General features: G+C 37.7%; 2 protein-coding genes across 2 annotated transcripts in view; both read right to left on the bottom strand.

The window, feature by feature from the left end:
- LOC145332053 (neural cell adhesion molecule 2-like) overlaps window positions 1-8,982 on the bottom strand; it is an 88,161-nt gene extending 79,179 nt beyond the window's left edge. Inside the window, exons 1-2 of the mRNA XM_080176961.1 lie at window positions 8,947-8,982; window positions 5,913-6,018 (exon numbers count right to left, since the gene is read on the bottom strand). The gene's annotated coding sequence lies outside the window, so the exon portion shown is untranslated. The remainder of the gene's footprint in view (window positions 1-5,912; window positions 6,019-8,946) is intronic.
- Window positions 8,983-9,645: 663 nt separating this feature from the next.
- LOC145331104 (uncharacterized) overlaps window positions 9,646-18,638 on the bottom strand; it is a 30,621-nt gene continuing 21,628 nt past the window's right edge. Inside the window, exons 6-9 of the mRNA XM_080175734.1 lie at window positions 13,874-13,934; window positions 12,571-12,625; window positions 10,069-10,108; window positions 9,646-9,740 (exon numbers count right to left, since the gene is read on the bottom strand). Coding sequence (XP_080031860.1) covers window positions 9,646-9,740; window positions 10,069-10,108; window positions 12,571-12,625; window positions 13,874-13,934 — 251 coding nt within the window. The remainder of the gene's footprint in view (window positions 9,741-10,068; window positions 10,109-12,570; window positions 12,626-13,873; window positions 13,935-18,638) is intronic.

Here is an 18,638-nt window from a genome sequence, read left to right as displayed (position 1 = left end):
GGTTGGCACAGTCCCACCCTACCAGGACATAGCTAGTTGTAGGCCACACAGCTGCGAGCAGTAGGCCCCACAGGACCATCCACCAGTGTGAGAATCTACCAGACAGCCATCGACCTCGCGCACGCATCTGGGGATCCTCGGCTCAGGCCACGGCTGCTTCTTGGGGCTGGACACTGCTAGGCTGCTCCTGGCTAGATATAAATTTCCATTGAGCGTTATCTTTGGGTGCCCGGGGCATCCCGATACCCTCCCCAATGACAGACTGACAGGCGACTGGCGCCTGCCTGGGTGTCGGCTCCCCTAGCCCCAAGGGGTCCCTTCCCTTGTCCATGGCATGCCCAGTGGCATGGGGCTGGAGTGCGTGTGGCACAGGCTCGCCCTGTATTACATCCCTCCCCTGCCCTAGGAACTCAGGTGCATGTGGCACAGGCAAGTCTTTATAATCCCAAATCTCAATCTCCCCAGCCTCTGGTGCGGGAGGCACAGGCAAGGCTGGAGGGTTACAATACTTTGGATACAATACATTTGTCAAATTTAACTTATCCTGGCTCAGTTGGTGGACAGCTGGGTTCCCTCTGCTGGCAGGGGGCGCTGGATGGTGTATGGCTGGGCTCTCCCTGCTGGCTGGTGGCGCTGGCTGATGGATAGCTGGACCCTCCCTGCTGGCTGGTGGCGCTGGCTGACTGGGGGTGACGGATGTCACCCCTCCCTCTGGGGCTGCTGGCTTGTTCCAGGATCCAGGTATCTCAGTGGCGGCGACGGTTGTCGCCCCAGGCACCAGTGTGGGGGCGCTGGATAGCACCCCCCAGTCATCGCAGGTGGCGGCGGCGGTTGCCGCCCCAGACATCAGCTTGGGGGTGGGGGGGCGCACCTCTCGTCCTTCCCAGGTGGCGGCGCCGGATGGCGCCCCATACATCGACTCCGATGCGCTGGCTAGCGCCTCTTGCCTCTCTCGCTCAGCGGCCGCCAGGGCCTCCCCGTACACTGTCTCGGTGGCACTGGGTAGCGCCCCTCCACTCTTGCTGGGTAGACTCGGTCTGGCAGGCCCCATCATGTTGAGGCTGAAGGGTTGAGGCCTCAGGACTTCTGGCTCTGCAATGTTGGTGGGCTGCACGAACTCCGGTCCCAAGTGGTTGAGGCTGAAGCCCAGGCCAACCCGATTGGGTTCAGCCGCTCCTCCCAGCACGTTGATCCTAGCTGGGATGGTTCCAAACTGCGGCATTCCTTCGGCTCGGCCCGTTGCATTGGGGGCGGCTGCTTGCTGGAGTGTTGCTGGGGGCGCGCTCCCTTCCATGTTGGCTACTCTGCTGGGCTTTCCTGAGGGAGCGCCCTTGTCAGCGACGCGTCTCCGGCCGGCTACCTGGTCCCAGTCAGCCTTGCACTCGGCTGCCGTATGGCCTGTGTAATGGCAACGTTCACATTTGGCAGGACGGTCACGGCGTGGCTGGGTGCGTCTCTCTTCTAGGCTGACCTCCATAGGCGTAGGACAATCTCTGACTCGGTGGCCCTTCCCATGGCAGCGATAGCAGCGGCCTGGAATCTTGTCATCTGGGGCAACCTTCCCCATCTGGTGGAGACCCGGAGCCAAGGCGCCAATCTCCATTGGCTCCGACTCATCATATTGGGGCAACTGGACGCTGGCTGATCCCGTGAGCCCGTCGGTGGCGTCCACTAGGCACACACCCTCCTTCAGCTGCTTGGTGATCATGGTCACGGTAAACATGGCTCGCCTCGTGTACTCAGGTACCGAGGCGATCTCATGACCCATCATTTCACGTTTCACATTAGCGTTACGAATGCCACGATTTAATTCGTCTATCAATAACTCAAGGTCCTCGTGGCTATAGGCCTCCCTATACAATGCACACTTTGTGGATATGTATGCTTGTATAGGTTCTGTCGAGTGCTGCCTATAATCTCTGAAGGCTTGCTTCAGGGTCTGAGATTCATAGGCTGGACGAAATAACATTTCACACTCGGCCTTGACTTGTTCGTATGTCAAGGCTTGGCCTGCCTCGCCAAACAGATGAGAGGCCATCTCCGCCGCTTGCCCCGCCAGGGATAGTAAAAGGGCATTGCGGCGATTCAGTGTGTCATGGGGGGGCACACGGTAAGCCGCCCATGACATTTCTAGTCTCCGGATGTGGGAATTCCAGGATTGCTGGGGCGGTCCTCGGTACTCCGGCAGGTTACTCAGCATCAGCTTGCGGTACTCGGCTGGAGCCGGCTGGGGATCGTCCTGGAGCCATCCTTGGAGCTGGTCGCCTCCTTGCGCTTGTGGCTGCTCCATCGGGTCAAAGGTTCAGCGGCTGGACACGAAGTTTTAAGTCAATACTATAAGTGGTTTACACTTTGGGCTTTCTAGCCTAGCAGCCAACACTGTTTATCACTAGGTTGGTAGTTTAACTACAAAGATTTAAATTAGGTGTACCTAGAGTACTTGTCACTAACTTATGAGTTGTAGAGTAGGCTGGTAGGTGTAGATAGTTGTTGAGGGTCTGAACTGCTGTCAGGAACTGATTTGGTTTTCCTTATCACACTATAGATAGGAGGGAGGAGCTTGCAAGTCTTTTTTTTTCTAAAAATATCTCTGTTGGATGCTATGGAGTAGCTCCGCTCCTGTGTGTGTGTGTGTGTGCGTGAAATCTCCTTTCCTTGCAACGCGCCTACGCGCCGTCAGATTTGCGCACACAGGTAAAACGCGCACCTATCCCTCAATCTGCTCTCTCATTGGTCCGCTTTGTCTTATTCATCCGTTGAATTTTTTGTGCGTCCCAAGCTCTGCTGCGCGACCCGTAAATGGCGCTCTGTTCTCCCGGTCGCTATCTCCACACCGTGGGCGGACTTATTTAAGTGTGGGTAGGAGGGGGAGCGCGTGAGGGGACGGGGTAAAACCGTCCGTTCCCCCCTATGGGGAGGGGGGTGCTGTAGGTTTGAAGTAACTGGGTGGTGAGGTAATTGTGCCTTTTCCTTAATCCTGAGCTTATTGTTATGTCACCTCAATTGTATTTGCTTCAATTTATGGTGGGCCCCTCCCCTTCCGTTGGGATAAGGGGTGTATTTGTTGTGCTGAAGGCTTGGGGGTCAGATTGTTTATCAATGCATTGTTATATTACATCTAGGTTCTATTTTTGGCTTTATCACAATACACAACAAATTTGCTTACCAAGCCTGTTCTATTTTTGGCTTTATCACAATACACAACAAATTTGTTTACCAAGCCTTGCCCATAAATCTATTGTTCAGTTTTCACACTAGGGTGGTAATCCCTAAAATGTGATATAATATCTGTTTTTCTAGATGGGTGGCTGCGCTGTAGCCTCTCAGGATACTTGGAGTTAACGTAGTTTTTCTTCTGCTTGGTACACTACACTCATATTTTCGCTCACAGCTCGCAGCTATTTGGCTTGTTTCAGCCTGTCGGCGGCAGGGAATGTCCCGTCCTGCAGCGCCGTGTATCCGAATCCGGCTGGTGGCGGCAGGGAATGTCCCTTCCTGCAGCGCCGCTGGTTCGGATCCTGCTATCTCTTGCAGTAAATGTTGGCCTATTTTCAGCCGTTTGCACTTATTTGGCCTGTTTCAGCCCGTCCGCAGGCCTGTTTCATCCCTTGAGCGCTCAATCCTCCGTTAGATGTCGGCGCTTCTCGCGGTTCTCCGTCAAGTTTCGCTGCTCTCCGCAGTCTCTCGTCCGATTTCGCTACTCTCCGCAGCTCGGGTTCCGCCACACTTAGTGGTCTTTCGCTAGGTTTCGCTTCCACAACTGCCGGATACAGAGTTAGACCTTGCTATCCAGGGTGGGTAATTCAGGTTGCTTGTGTCAGTTTTGCCAGTTTCACTGCTGGGAGTACCTTAGCCTCAGCTGCGCGTCTGCTCTACACTTGTGGTTTGCCGTAATCTCACACAGCTGTCACCAAAAGTTGTGGTATCCGCCTAGGTTAAATGGCAGACACCAGAGTTCAAATGACTACGGCAGTGCGAACAGACGTGGACACATATATTATAGAGAAGCTACGCTTCTCTAGCAATCACTAAATAATAAACAGAGTCTATTCAGTTGTTCCTTTATTCAGGGTCTAAGGTTTACTAAAGTTATATACAACAAACAATAAATACACAGATTGGAATAAGTAATCATAAACAGAATCAATATAATACATATACAATAGTCAGTTTGGGCAATAATGATCCCCCATCCCTGGAAAGGGTGGGGGGGAATTAACAATACAGCTTAACCATAATAAGGCTGTCAGAATCTATCATTAATTTTAGGTATAGGGAGGGGGTCGGCAGACCCCTTTCCCAGGACTCGGGGGAGGGCCCTCGGCCCTTCCCCGAACCCAGGTCAGGGTTGCCATAGGCATGGCTCATGGTTGCCGAATACCACACTTACAGTAAAATTGAACATATTAGTAAATTGTAATTTTGTTTATCTGCAGTTACTCTCTCTCCCTTTTTATTACTTTTTTCCTTCTTTTTTCTTTCTCTTTCTTGCTTTCTCCTTGCACCCAAGAATATAGGAAAAGATAGATTGACAACAATATTTTGTTAAATAATGATAACAAAGATTAATTTAATTTATGGAGTATAACAATATAAAAAAACATGCAGAATGCTAATCATTTTAAACATTCAATCAGTTACCCATGGATAAAAACAATGTATCGCATGATTTTATGTAAAATATTTTCAAGTATGGCATTGAATTCGATTAGTATCCGTTGGATTAGAACCAGTTCTCAGACATACTGAAAAATCTCATATAAAATTTATTTTAGACTATTTTCTACGAATTTTAAAATAAAAATCCTAAAATTAATAAAGTTTTGTTAGCCCGGGCCTTCAGTCCTTCGAAGCTAACAAAACTGGTTTTGATCTTTTAATTTTTCATTTAAACATCTTCAGAAAACTCTTTATAAAAAGAAAAAAAAACTGTTCTTTTTCAAGTAAATTTTTAAAATGAAATTTCCATTGTAATATAGCTATTCATTTATTTGTGATGCACACAAAGTGTATAAAAGTGCACAAAATAAATGCAGAAAGTAGTTCCAAGACAATTTTGTTTGTTTCTTTAAATGTCCTCAACTATATTCTAATATCTATTTACTAACGGCTACACCCCTAGAGGCCTCTAGGGGCACTTGAGGAGAAGATAGTCGAATTTAATAATTCAATTTATTATTTTAGATTTTAAAAGAAAAAGTAAAAAAAAAATTGTGGGGGGCGAAAATTTTTTTTTTTTTGGGGGGGGGGTGCCCCCCTCATTTTTAATTTTAGTTAAAAAAAATCGAAAAATTTTTTTTTTTTGGGGGGGGATTTTTCATTTTTTGGGGAGGTTGGGGGTGTCCCACCCCCCAAGAAAATAGTTATAAACCTTCCCGGGACCTATGAGAAGATACCCTATTAAGGAGAACCCGATCGGTTCAGCGGTTAGCGAGATCCTTCGGTACAGACACACAGATACACACACAGATACACTCACAGACAAACAAACATCCTGTTACTTTAGTATAAGGATATGTGTTTACTTGCTCCTCCAAAAAAATCTTTATTGTATTTTTTTTTGTTTTAAATAAAACCTAGCTAACTACAATTAAATTAAAAAATATTAAGTAGCTATTAAGGGTATATACCAATTTAAAAATTCTTCTTTGTTAAGTACAAATCTTAAGGTAGCAAAAAATGGATGATAAATTGATAAACAGCCCTAATGAATAATTATAATTACCCCTTATGTAAGTTAAAATTATTTGTTTGGACAACACTGGTTTGCAAGTTACCAATCAAAATTAAAGCACCCAAATTTTTAGAGGCAATGAAACTTTGCTATATAATTTTGGGTACCGATGCTATTTGCAATGATTGTTAAAAAATAGAATTTTACAAAGAATGTACATTATGACCAGAAAATTTACCTTTGTATAGTAAGAGTATTTTGTACAGCTCCTTTCTCATTTGCAATATAGGTATCATCAATTAGAGTATCATCTTCATACCAAAGGACACTAGGTCTTGGTTCTCCTAGAATATAGGTATCATCAATTAGAGTATAATCTTCATACCAAAGAACACTAGGTCTTGGTTCTCCTAGAATATAGGTATCATTAATTAGAGTATCATCTTCATACCAAAAAACACTAGGTCTTGGTTCTCCTAGAATATAGGTATCATTAATTAGAGTATAATCTTCATATCAAAGAACACTAGGTCTTGGTTCTCCTAGAATATAGGTATTATCAATTAGAGTATAATCTTCATACCAAAGAACACTAGGTCTTGGTTCTCCTAGAATATAGGTATCATTAATTAGAGTATAATCTTCATACCAAAGAACACTAGGTCTTGGTTCTCCTAGAATATAGGTATCATCAATTAGAGTATAATCTTCATACCAAAGAACACTAGGTCTTGGCTCTCCTAGAATATAGGTATCATCAATTAGAGTATCATCTTCATACCAAAGAACACTAGGTCTTGGTTCTCCTAGAATATAGGTATCATCAATTAGAGTATCATCTTCATATCAAAGAACACTAGGTCTTGGTTCTCCTAGAATATAGGTATCATCAATTAGAGTATCATCTTCATACCAAAGAACACTAGGTCTTGGTTCTCCTAGAATATAGGTATCATCAATTAGAGTATCATCTTCATACCAAAGAACACTAGGTCTTGGTTCTCCTAGAATATAGGTATCATCAATTAGAGTATCATCTTCATATCAAAGAACACTAGGTCTTGGTTCTCCTAGAATATAGGTATCATCAATTAGAGTATCATCTTCATACCAAAGAAATTTAGGTTTTGGTTCTAGAGTATAGGTATCATCAATAAGTGTATCATAACACCAAAGAACACAAGGTCTAGGCTCTCCTCATCAATTAGTTAACAAAAAGGATTTAAAGGTTAACAAAACTGATTTAATTCTTTTATTATAATTTCTGCGGATAGGGGTCTGTATTAAGATACAATAAAAAAATATTTTTTAAACATAAAACAAATTTTATGTTAGTTTTGCCGCGCGATAATAAAAGATTAACAATAGAATTCATGGTTGCCTGAATATCCCAACATTGCTCTATTAATAAAATGTAATTTGATGGTAAAAGGTGTATGCAAATAGATGCATAAACAGACATTATATGTTGAGCAGAATGCAATTTGCTTGGGTAATTTAGAAAAAAATGGTTGGAGTTACAAATTTGCAATCCTACCGCATGTTCAGCAAGATATCCTGTTAATAGTGGGGGATATAACAAGAATTTCCCTTCTGTAGATTAGAATTATTGATTGAAAAGTTTGGACATCCTTAATTTGAAACCAACTAATCAAAAACCAATGTTTTTGGCTAACGAATAAGATTCAAACTTTGGGCTCTCTTGAGTTAGCCGGCGGAGCTAGTAGCTGTGAAAAATTATCTCAAGGAATTCAATGATGATTAGGTAAAAAAGTAATAAACTATATGATAATCAATCCCCACCAACGAATTTATGCTGACCAGTGGCAGAATCAGTTTACATGGTTGGGAGGGAATAAAAGATTACAGACCATTGCTTTCCCACCCTTTAAAATATGTCTTCGTTAAATTCCATTGCAATTGATGTATCTTTGTCTATTATTAATTTTTCTTCTCCAAATCATCTAACACTTTAAAGATTTTGTGTATTCAAGCTTGAATATGATATTTTGGATTTTCATTCATCCATTTACCTATCCCTGACTCCCTGCCACCCAACAATGAATTACTTGTTGAATTCCCGCCATGGTTAATAAAGACTTACAACAGAGTCTAGATTATAACTTTAATAATATAAACTATTTTTCATTAACAAAGGGAAATTCTGGCTTTTAAACTTTAATAAGTATTTTTTACGTCAATATCACCTACAATATCACGTCAATATCAACAACAAAACTACCAAAGGGTAATTAGGAATATTCCTTGATGCCAAATTAGTAGAGCAGTTACTGAGATATTAAGCATTAAACGGACACACAGGGGAAGAAAGGTAGAGCGCTTAAAGTATGTAATGATCATAAGGAGAATCCAATCCAAACAGAAGCCAAGAAATAATTAGTTATTAAACAGACTTACACCTAATTTTATTGAATTATAGATACTTCATTCCCCACATATGCAATTCTTTGCCTTATTTACAAGAGTATAATAGTAATTTATCGCACCGTATTATAGACAGCTTTTTGCAGATATTAAAATCAGTTTTGTTAGACCCGAAGGGCTGAAGGGCCGGGCTAACAAAACTGGTATAAGTTAAACGACTTTGATTTTAATATTCGTGGAAAATTGTCCGGTTCTAATCCATTAAATATTAATCGGATTCAAAGCCATACTCTGGAAAAATAGTTAATGCTACTTTTCACAAACAAAGTACAGATTTTTAGAAACGTCATTATAAATCTATTCTTGAATCATCAATATAAGGATACACGTAATGTCCTTTTAAGTTGCATGATTGTTATCGTTTAATCCATTATTTTCTATCCAGGGAACATTTTCAAATCTAACTTTCATACAAAGAAATCCCACAGGGTTACGTGGAGTGTTATAAGCTCTCTCATAAAAATGACGATTACGTCCAAACAAAAAATCTGCGAAAAAAAATTAAATACATTTATTTTGATTTAAATTATTTTTAGTTTACTTGCAGAACTAACATTAAAACCTATGTACTATTGAGTCAATAAATGTATAATCCAGACAACTACCTGGCCCAAGTGGTGGGGACCTTTTCGTATACTAGCAAATCGCTTACTGCTCTTTTTTATCGACTTGGCTATGTTTATATTTCCAACGTTATTAGCTAATATTTAAAGACCAAATCGAAATTCGGCACAGGGTCTCCACGCTGTGGAGGGAGTTACATATAGCCTGTCTCCCCTCTATTCTCTTACTTTAATATATAGTTAATTTAAAAAAAACATTCTTACCTCCATTTGCAACACACAAAACTGTGAATGGATCACCTTCCTGTATATTTCAAAATGTTTATGAGTATAACTTTTGTAAAAAAGAATGATAATTTTCAGAAGAAACGTGGCAGTCGGCTAATATTTTTTTGTGGACTCTTATATTTTGTCAACAAGGCCTCTCATGTCCAGGATCGAAAGCAATACTCATTAAATAAAAGTTTATCTAGACAAAAACATTTAAGAATATAATTTGCATTGACCTTGAATAATTAATTTCATGATAGATTGTTTTACACAACCCACTATTGTATGACAGCTTCGCTGTAGAAATGAAGTCTATATCCCTTTTTGTTACTTTTCATTTGCTTAAATTTCCCTTTATATTTTATTTATGGACGAATATTTATTGGAAATAACCAATTTATATATGTATTTAGGAGTTTATTTGCTTCAGGCAAAAATCCTTATTATTTTATACTATAGGACTATCGACTACGTCCTTAGAGGTCTGTAAGGGAACTTGAAGTGGGGGGGGGGGGGGAAGGGGAAGTTGACCCCAGAAAATTTTAGTAAAATAATTTGGTCGCAGTCAGTTTTATTTCTAGGGGTTATTTCTATTGGGAGAATGGTGTTACCGTCCCCCAATCCATCAGAAGCTACGTTGTAAAGGAGAACCATATCGGTTCAGGAGTTAGCGTGATACTTTGATGGATTTGTTCAATTTGAAATATTTTCCTTGAAAGGACCAACAGGCTGATCACTCTTTATCTCTCTTCCTCTATCTCCAATAATTAACAGACCAGTTGGGGGCACTAAATAGATAGATAGATAAGAAAAAAGATAATTGCTAGATATATAGATGGATAGATTGGAGATTGGCAGTTGGATGGTTAGATACATAGAAAAATATATGATAAATGAATTGAGAGATGGATAGAAAATTGATAGATATTTAGAAACAAAGATTGATGAACTGATTGACACAAAGACATAAAGTAGATAGAAATAGTTAGATAAATAGGTGGATACATATAAAGTTTAATAGATAAACTAACAGATAGTTGGGTCAAGTAACAAGTTAGGTCAGGTACGTCCAACTTAGGAGTTAATGTAAATAAAGTTAAGAAAATTTTTTTATACCTTTTACATCAAGCTTCACATGGTGGTAGACTGTAGGCGACTAAAAATAAATAAAACCCTGTTATTAAAAAAAACATACAATAATACCCTAATTTTTAAAATAAAAATCACATTAAATTTGTAATTAATGTAATTTATATTTGACCCTAATTATAAAAAATCACATGTTTTATTGTGTTGCATTTGTAATGAAAAGAACAAAGTTAGTTATAGAGTTGCTGCTTCTCTATTAGACAACTTTATTTATTAAGTTAATAAATAATGTGTGCTTTTGCAAAAAAATAAATCTATATTTGTTGCATTTTTTTGGGTGTCCAAATATTTGTACTTTTAAACATAATTTCCTTTAGTATTATAATTTATAATTTTCTTATTTCTGGTACTTTTGTAAATAAAATTGCTTCTTTTTAATTATGATTCTTGTAAACCTTCCGAGCTACCCAGTAATCAATATAACCTATCCCAACCTGACTGACCTAAAATAATAAACAAACAATTAAAAAACTATCTCTCATTTATTTTCAATTCATTAAAAAAATAAGATGAAGGGGGTTTCTATGCTCAAAAAGGCACTTTAGAGAAGACACCCAATTAATTTAAATTTTGCTTTACATAGCTTAAATCCCTAATCATTTTTAATATAATGCATAAAGATATAAACCCAAATTAAAAATTCTTAGATTTCAATAATTAATTTGAAAAAAAGGTTTATATAAGTAGATGGATAAAGAAAACCAAATGATAAATGGGTGGATGTTGTGCATTTATCTATAAAGTTAATACAATATGGTTAAGTAAGTTGGAATAGTGCAACAAAATATTCTTGAAAAATAACATGAGATATATTAGATCGCAAGAATGGAACTTCAGAACATGAATATTAAAAGATTACAATCTTTAAGTTCACTTCTTTTAGAAAATTTTACAATGTTTCCAGGGGGTATACCAACTGATCCTGGGATAGTTTTAAGCTATTTTTTTGGGGTGTAAGAATTTTTATAGGAATTGGACCGATATTGATTTTTTAAAACTTATAAAGTAAGAATTCCAGTGTGGTGAAGTGTGGGATTTAACCCCTACCAACTCGTTGGGCAAAACCTCTAGAGGCTAAGTATTTCGTAATCAGTATATATTTTCCTTTCTTGATATTAAGCAATGAATAGACACAGATAAACATTTTATTTTATTGCAAAAGCAAATCAGATCTTGCTCCGTTAAACCCACTCCGGGAAAAGATAAATTGTCTTGTTGATTCCAAACAATATGTTTATGTGTGTGTGTGTGTGTGTGTGTGTGTGTGTGTGTGTGTGTGTGTGTGTGTGTGTGTGTGTGTTTACCTTTATAAAGGAAAGTTTTTATATAAACTTTATGCCAATTTTTAAAATACTTTTTTATTTAATATTATAAATAAAAAAAAACTTTTAAAATAAGAGGTTATATATTTTAGAATGGTTGACTTTCCCTTTCCTTAAAAGGCCTAAAACATGAAAATACAAATTTTACAGTTGCATCTAAACAATTGAAATATCCCATGCGTAAAAACATTAATAAAAGCAAGATCCGACCAAACTGACCCTTTTATTTCACTACCTTGTTCAGGTAAAGCTCCTAAATAAATGCTATGGCATTCCCTCTCCCATTATATTTAAAATGTTTCCACTTGGTACCAAAATTAAATTCAAAACCAGAATTATTACTGTATAAAAAATTCACCAAGGGTATTTGAAAACAATTTATTTTCCTATTCAAATATATTGTTTACATAGATCTACTACATTGGTTTCACAAAATGAAGAAAGATTTTGAAATATTTAAAGTACGATAACGTTCAAATGTTTCGGTGGATTTTTGTTTACAATCTTATCATCGTGCTCTTTGGAAATATTAGACACTTATAGTATAAATTGCACCACTCTCAATTTACTATTTCATTAAACTTTATCAACACTCTTCATCCCCCATTCTCTATCACTCTATTATTTAACACGTAAAGCTGAGATCAAGATATTTATGGGGATAACATGCAGATTACTTGAAAGATAAAAAAGTAAAAAGAATTTCCGTATTACTGATAGACAGATATTGCAGATTAGTTTTAAAATAAAACTATAGCCTCTGTAATTCTAAATTGATGAGGTGAGGGTATAAAAAGTAGCCAATATTATTACAAAAGAAACTGACTAAATATCCGTAGTAAAATAAGTAAACAAAGCATGTTTAACAATTATAAAATAAATGCTAGACTCACGTAACGTTATTTGTAGCAGTTTGATTTTACCAAAGCATTTGATTTACTATTTCTTGAGTTTTTTAAATGGTAATTTACTTGATCCGTTTTATTTCAAAAGTAAATTGCTTCTTTTATATAACTCTATATGTTTGGGTGTATTGTCTCTAGGGGCATTGTATAGAAGTTGGGCTTCAATGTTAAGGGAAAACAGTCAGCGAATTCCTATGCTATAGACAGACACACATCTTGTTACTTTTATATAAGGAAAGTACCTGTGTAAAATCAACTCTACAGGTGTAAGTCCCACTATCCGACCCTCTTAGGTCCCTAAAATACAAATACTATGTTCATATTTATTAAAAAGTGTTTCGGATATTACACACCGCCCCCAGGCGTTTTTCAGTCCTTTGATACTTGTATTATATTGTGTTAAACCTATAGTATTCATTGTTTACAAAAGGAATAGTTTTATTAAATTCTTAATAAAATATAATTATTATTTATAAATGTTGATTATTAAATGTATATGTTGTTTTGTCCCAATAAATATTTGAATATTTGAATTTGAAATTCAGCTTTAAAGTGTATTAGAATGAAAAATATACTCGATCTTTTCGTTGTCAAAAAAACTTGTAAATCTTGTAAAAAATATTTAAATAAATAATTTGATAGGGAAGGGAAATTTTGAAGTTTGTTTATAAACATTGTGAACGTAAATTTTTTTTGATTGTCCTATCCCTAAAGATTCCTGAAATTACCTGACTGATAGTACTGTAGGCCTTCTTGATATGTTATAATTACCTGACTGAGAGTACTGTAGGCTTTCTTGATATGTTATAATTACCTGACTGAGAGTACTGTAGGCCTTCTTGATATGTTATAATTACCTGACTGAGAGTACTGTAGGCCTTCTTGATATGTTATAATTACCTGACTGAGAGTACTGTAGGCTTTCTTGATATGTTATAATTACCTGACTGAGAGTACTGTAGGCTTTCTTGATATGTTATAATTACCTGACTGAGAGTACTGTAGGCCTTCTTGATATGTTATAATTACCTGACTGAGAGTACTGTAGGCTTTCTTGATATGTTATAATTACCTGACTGAGAGTACTGTATGCCTTCTTGATATGTTATAATTACCTGACTGAGAGTACTGTAGGCCTTCTTGATATGTTATAATTACCTGACTGAGAGTACTGTAGGCCTTCTTGATATGTTATAATTACCTGACTGAGAGTACTGTAGGCTTTCTTGATATGTTATAATTACCTGACTGAGAGTACTGTAGGCCTTCTTGATACGTTATAATTACCTGACTGAGAGTACTGTAGGCCTTCTTGATATGTTATAATTACCTGACTGAGAGTACTGTAGGCCTTCTTGATACGTTATAATTACCTGACTGAGAGTACTGTAGGCCTTCTTGATATGTTATAATTACCTGACTGAGAGTACTGTAGGCTTTCTTGATATGTTATAATTACCTGACTGAGAGTACTGTAGGCCTTCTTGATATGTTATAATTACCTGACTGAGAGTACTATAGGCCTTCTTGATATGTTATAATTACCTGACTGAGAGTACTGTAGGCCTTCTTGATATGTTATAATGAGCTCGAGAACCAAATGCCTATTTTTAAAGAAATTTGAAATAACATCCATTTTGTACTGATTATGTAACAAGTTTGTCCCATAAGATTTTTCAAGTGTCTTAAATGAAAAAATATGCTTTCTAGCTTTTGTTAAAATAAATTTTATAAAACACAACAGTAAGTGTGAAGAATACCATAGTAATACTGCATTAATTTTATGCACTTGCTTAGAACACGTTTTTTTTATATGCTTAACCTAATATTTATTAATAAATGAAAATTTTAGCAACATCAACATCTATGAAATTATCTAAATTTAAGTGAAAAAATCGACACTTTTTGGGAAAAGTTGGACATTGGCAAAACTTTTTTTTGGGTCTTAAAAAATAATAATCATGCCAATTCGAGGTTTATTTACTTCATCACTAATGATTTAATTATTTAAAAACAAATACTTTTGATCAAAAAAAATAATTTTTTACAAAATTTGTTAAGTAATATTGTGTTTTACGGTTACTTTTTCGGTTTTCACACATTTTTTTGTATTCATTGAACTGTATCCCTCGAAAATTAAGTTGTGTAAACCAAGAATTCAAAACACTTGTCATCTATTTATTCAAACTAAAATCAAAATAAAAAAAACTACTGTGTTTCCACAAAAAAACAAAAAATAACAAATTTGATATATTTCGCGAAAATATTTTTTATGTGTAATTGTTAATAAGTTTACTTTCTTGTTATTTGATACAATTCAAACTAAATATTAGCACATAATTTTAATTTAATACTTAAACATTAAACATACTCTATTTTTGTCTTTTTGTGAATATGCAAATATAATTTAATGTGGTATTGATGGGACACCTTAAACTGTAGCTGTCAGAAAGTGAAATAAAATTTACGCCTACTTCCCCCACCCAACCCCCACCTCTACTGTCTGCCTGTCTTATTCCCGCCTTTTCAATCCTTCAAATCTGCAAAATAATAAAACTATTCACAGTACACAAATCTTTTCAAGCTTTTTTTGCTTCTGTAAAATCAATAAAGCAAAAATAAAATATAAATAAAAGGGAAATTTTTATTTGGTTTCATTATAATTCGTATTTTTAAATCGGCGAAAAAAATACTGAAAAAGTTACCAAAAGATTTTAAAATTTAAAAACATTTTTTAAATTAAAACTTTGAAACCAAATAAATATACATTTTTATAAGTAATAGGCATAAAGTATTATCATGTATATTTTTAAATAATTTAATTTGCAGAATTTACTTCAATTTGTTCCTTAGAAAAATGAGACTTTAGCAACTGTCTTCTTACTTCAAAATTGGGTTATAGTTCCTTTCGTGACAACGCTTGTTAAGGGGCGTTTCGTCGTATTTTAACAGTAGCTTTTGATAGGTTATTTAGGTGATTACCCCACATGGTTAGAGACCCCGCAGGGTCTAGAAATAGGAGAAAATCTACTGTTAAACGCCCCTTAAGAGGCGATGTCACGAAAGGGACTCTATCCCAATATTGTACTGATAACTTAAAGATATTGGATTTTTTGTTGGGATATATTTCTAAAATCTAATGATCTCTCAACTAAAATTAATTGTTGAACAATTCATGGAAATTATCGTTTCTGTTGTATTTCCATATTGATTAAGAAATGCTAAAGTATGAATTTTTGCTAAAAGACGTCAGTCTTAGTTGTACAAAGTGTCAATTTTATAAAAGAACTTACTTTGATTTGGAAAACTTTGTCAACAATGGACATAATGAAAGGAAATAGAGGAGTGTTAATTGTAACCATGAATTATAGTAACTCTTTTAATGTCGATTGTTTTTATCTAAATTTTGTTTCAAGAAAAAATCATCTCGAGACAAGCCATTTATGAGATCTTTTCCTACAGTTTCCGGGAAACCATATAATTTTCTAGGATAATTCATTTTTTTTCTTGTAACTATGATCAATCAATTGAGGCAGGTCAGAATAGTCCTATTGATTTAAATTTTGCATGTTGATTCCTGAAATAGTTAGGTACAACTTAGAAAGAGTAGAAACACTATAGGTAACTAAACAGTCTGTATGTCCATTTTAAATATGTTATGTCCTGTTATCATCATTCTTAGTACTATAAAGCACAATGTAATATACAAATATTTCGGGTATAGTCCTTTCCATGACATCGCTCCATATGGGGCGATGATTTTAATTGATCGCCTCTTATGACATGGGGCGATGTAATGGCTCCTTGAAAGGAGCGATTTAATAGCCCCTTATAACAAGAGGCGATGTTATGTCTCCTTGAAAGGAGCGATTTAATAGCCCCTTGCCCTAAGAGGCGATTAAATGATCCTTTATCGCTCCTTTATCGCCCCTTCTAAAGAGGAGATGATATGTCCTCTTATCCCAAGGGGCTATTTAATTAAATATCGCCTCTTCATGGCCCCTTCACTATTATATATATCTTAGTCCCTTGATGGCCCCTACATCGCTCCTACATCGCCCCTTCATCGCTCCTCCATCGCTCCTTCTCCAAATTTATATTACATTGTACTTTGATGGCCCCTACATCGCCCCTCCATCGCTCCTACATCACCCCTTCATCGCTCCTTCTTCAAATTTATATTACATTGTACTTTGATGGCCCCTACATCGCCCCTCCATCGCTCCTACATCGCCCCTTCATCGCTCCTTCTTCAAATTTATATTACATTGTACTGTGATGGCCCCTACATCGCTCCTACATCGCTCCTTCATCGCTCCTACATCGCCCCTTCTCCAAATTTATATTACATTGCAACTTGATGGCCCCTACATCGCTCCTACATCGCTCCTCCATCGCCCCTTCATCGCTCCTTCTCCAAATTTATATAACATTGCAACTTGATGGCCCCTACATCGCTGCTACATCGCTCCTCCATCGCTCCTCCATCGCTCCTACATCGCCCCTTCATCGCTCCTTCCACAAATTTATATTACATTGTACTTTGATGGCCCCTACATCTCTCCTCCATCGCTCCTCCATCGCCCCATCGCCCCTTAATAGCCCCTTACCTTAATTTATATAAAAAAGCCCCTACATAGCCTCTCCATCGCCCCTTAATAGCTCCTTACCTTAATTTTTATAACATAGCCCCTACATAGCCTCTCCATCGCCCCTTAATAGCCCCTTATCTTAATTTATATAACAAAGCCCCTACATAGCCTCTCCATCGCCCCTAATAGCCCCTTACCTTTATTTATATAACAAAGCTCCTACATAGCCTCTCCATTGCCCCTTAATAGTCCCTTACCTTAATTTATATAACATAGCTCCTACATAGCCTCTCCATCGCCCCTTAAAAGCCCATTACCTTAATTTATATAACATAGCCCCTACATAGCCTCTCCATCGCCCCTTACCTTAATTTATATAACATAGCCCCTACATAGCCTCTCCATCGCCCCTTACCTTAATTTATATAACATAGCCCCTACATCGCCCCTCCATCGCTCCTACATCGCCCCTTCATCGCTCCTTCTTCAAATTTATATTAAATTGTACTGTGATGGCCCCTACATCGCTCCTACATCGCTCCTTCATTGCTCCTACATCGCCCCTTCATCGCTCCTTCTCCAAATTTATATTACATTGCAACTTGATGGCCCCTACATCGCTCCTACATAGCTCCTCCATCGCTCCTCCATCGCTCCTTCATCGCTCCTACATCGCCCCTTCATCGCTCCTTCTCCAAATTTATATTACATTGCAACTTGATGGCCCCTACATCGCTCCTCCATCGCCCCTTAATAGCCCCTTACCTTAATTTATATAACAAAGCTCCTATATGGCCTCTCTATCGCCCCTTAATAGCCACTTAATTTAATTATATAACATTGCCCCTACATAGCCTCTCCATCGCCCCTTAATAGCCCCTTACCTAAATTTATATAACAAAGCTCCTATATAGCCTCTCCATCGCCCCTTAATAGCCCCTTACCTTAATTATGTAACATAGCCCCTATATAGCCTCTCAATCGCCCCTTAATAGCCTCTTACCTTAATTTATATAACATAGCCCCTATATAGCCTCTCCATCGCCCCTTAATAGCCCCTTACCCTAATCTATATAACATAGCCCCTACAAAGCCTCTCCATCGCCCCTTAATAGCCCCTTACCTTAATCTATATAACAAAGCTCCTACATAGCCTCTCCATCGCCCCATAATAGCCTCTTACCTTAATTATGTAACATAGCCCCTACATAGCCTCTCCATCGCCCCTAAATAGCCCCTTACCCTAATTTATATAACATAGCCCCTACATAGCCTCTCCATCGCCCCTTAATAGCTCCTTACCTTAATTTATATAACATAGCCCCTACATAGCCTCTCCATCGCCCCTTAATAGCCCCTTACCTTAATTTATATAACATAGCCCTACATAGCCTCTCCATCGCCCCTTAATAGCCCCTTACCTTAATTTATATAGCATAGCCCCTACATAGCCTCTCCATCGCCCCTTAATAGCCTCTTACCTTAATTTATATAATCCTTACCTTAATATATATAACATAGCCCCTACATAGCCTCTCCATCGCCCCTGAATAGCCCCTTACCCTAATTTATATAACATAGCCCCTACATAGCCTCTCCATCGCCCCTTACCTTAATTTATATAACATAGCCCCTACATCGCCCCTCCATCGCTCCTACATCGCCCCTTCATCGCTCCTTCTTCAAATTTATATTAAATTGTACTGTGATGGCCCCTA

This window comes from Acartia tonsa, chromosome 11 (assembly GCF_053477335.1).
Source record: "Acartia tonsa isolate MP-2025a chromosome 11, ASM5347733v1, whole genome shotgun sequence".
Lineage (NCBI taxonomy): Eukaryota > Metazoa > Arthropoda > Copepoda > Calanoida > Acartiidae > Acartia > Acartia tonsa.
This window is presented reverse-complemented; position numbering and strand designations above follow the sequence as displayed.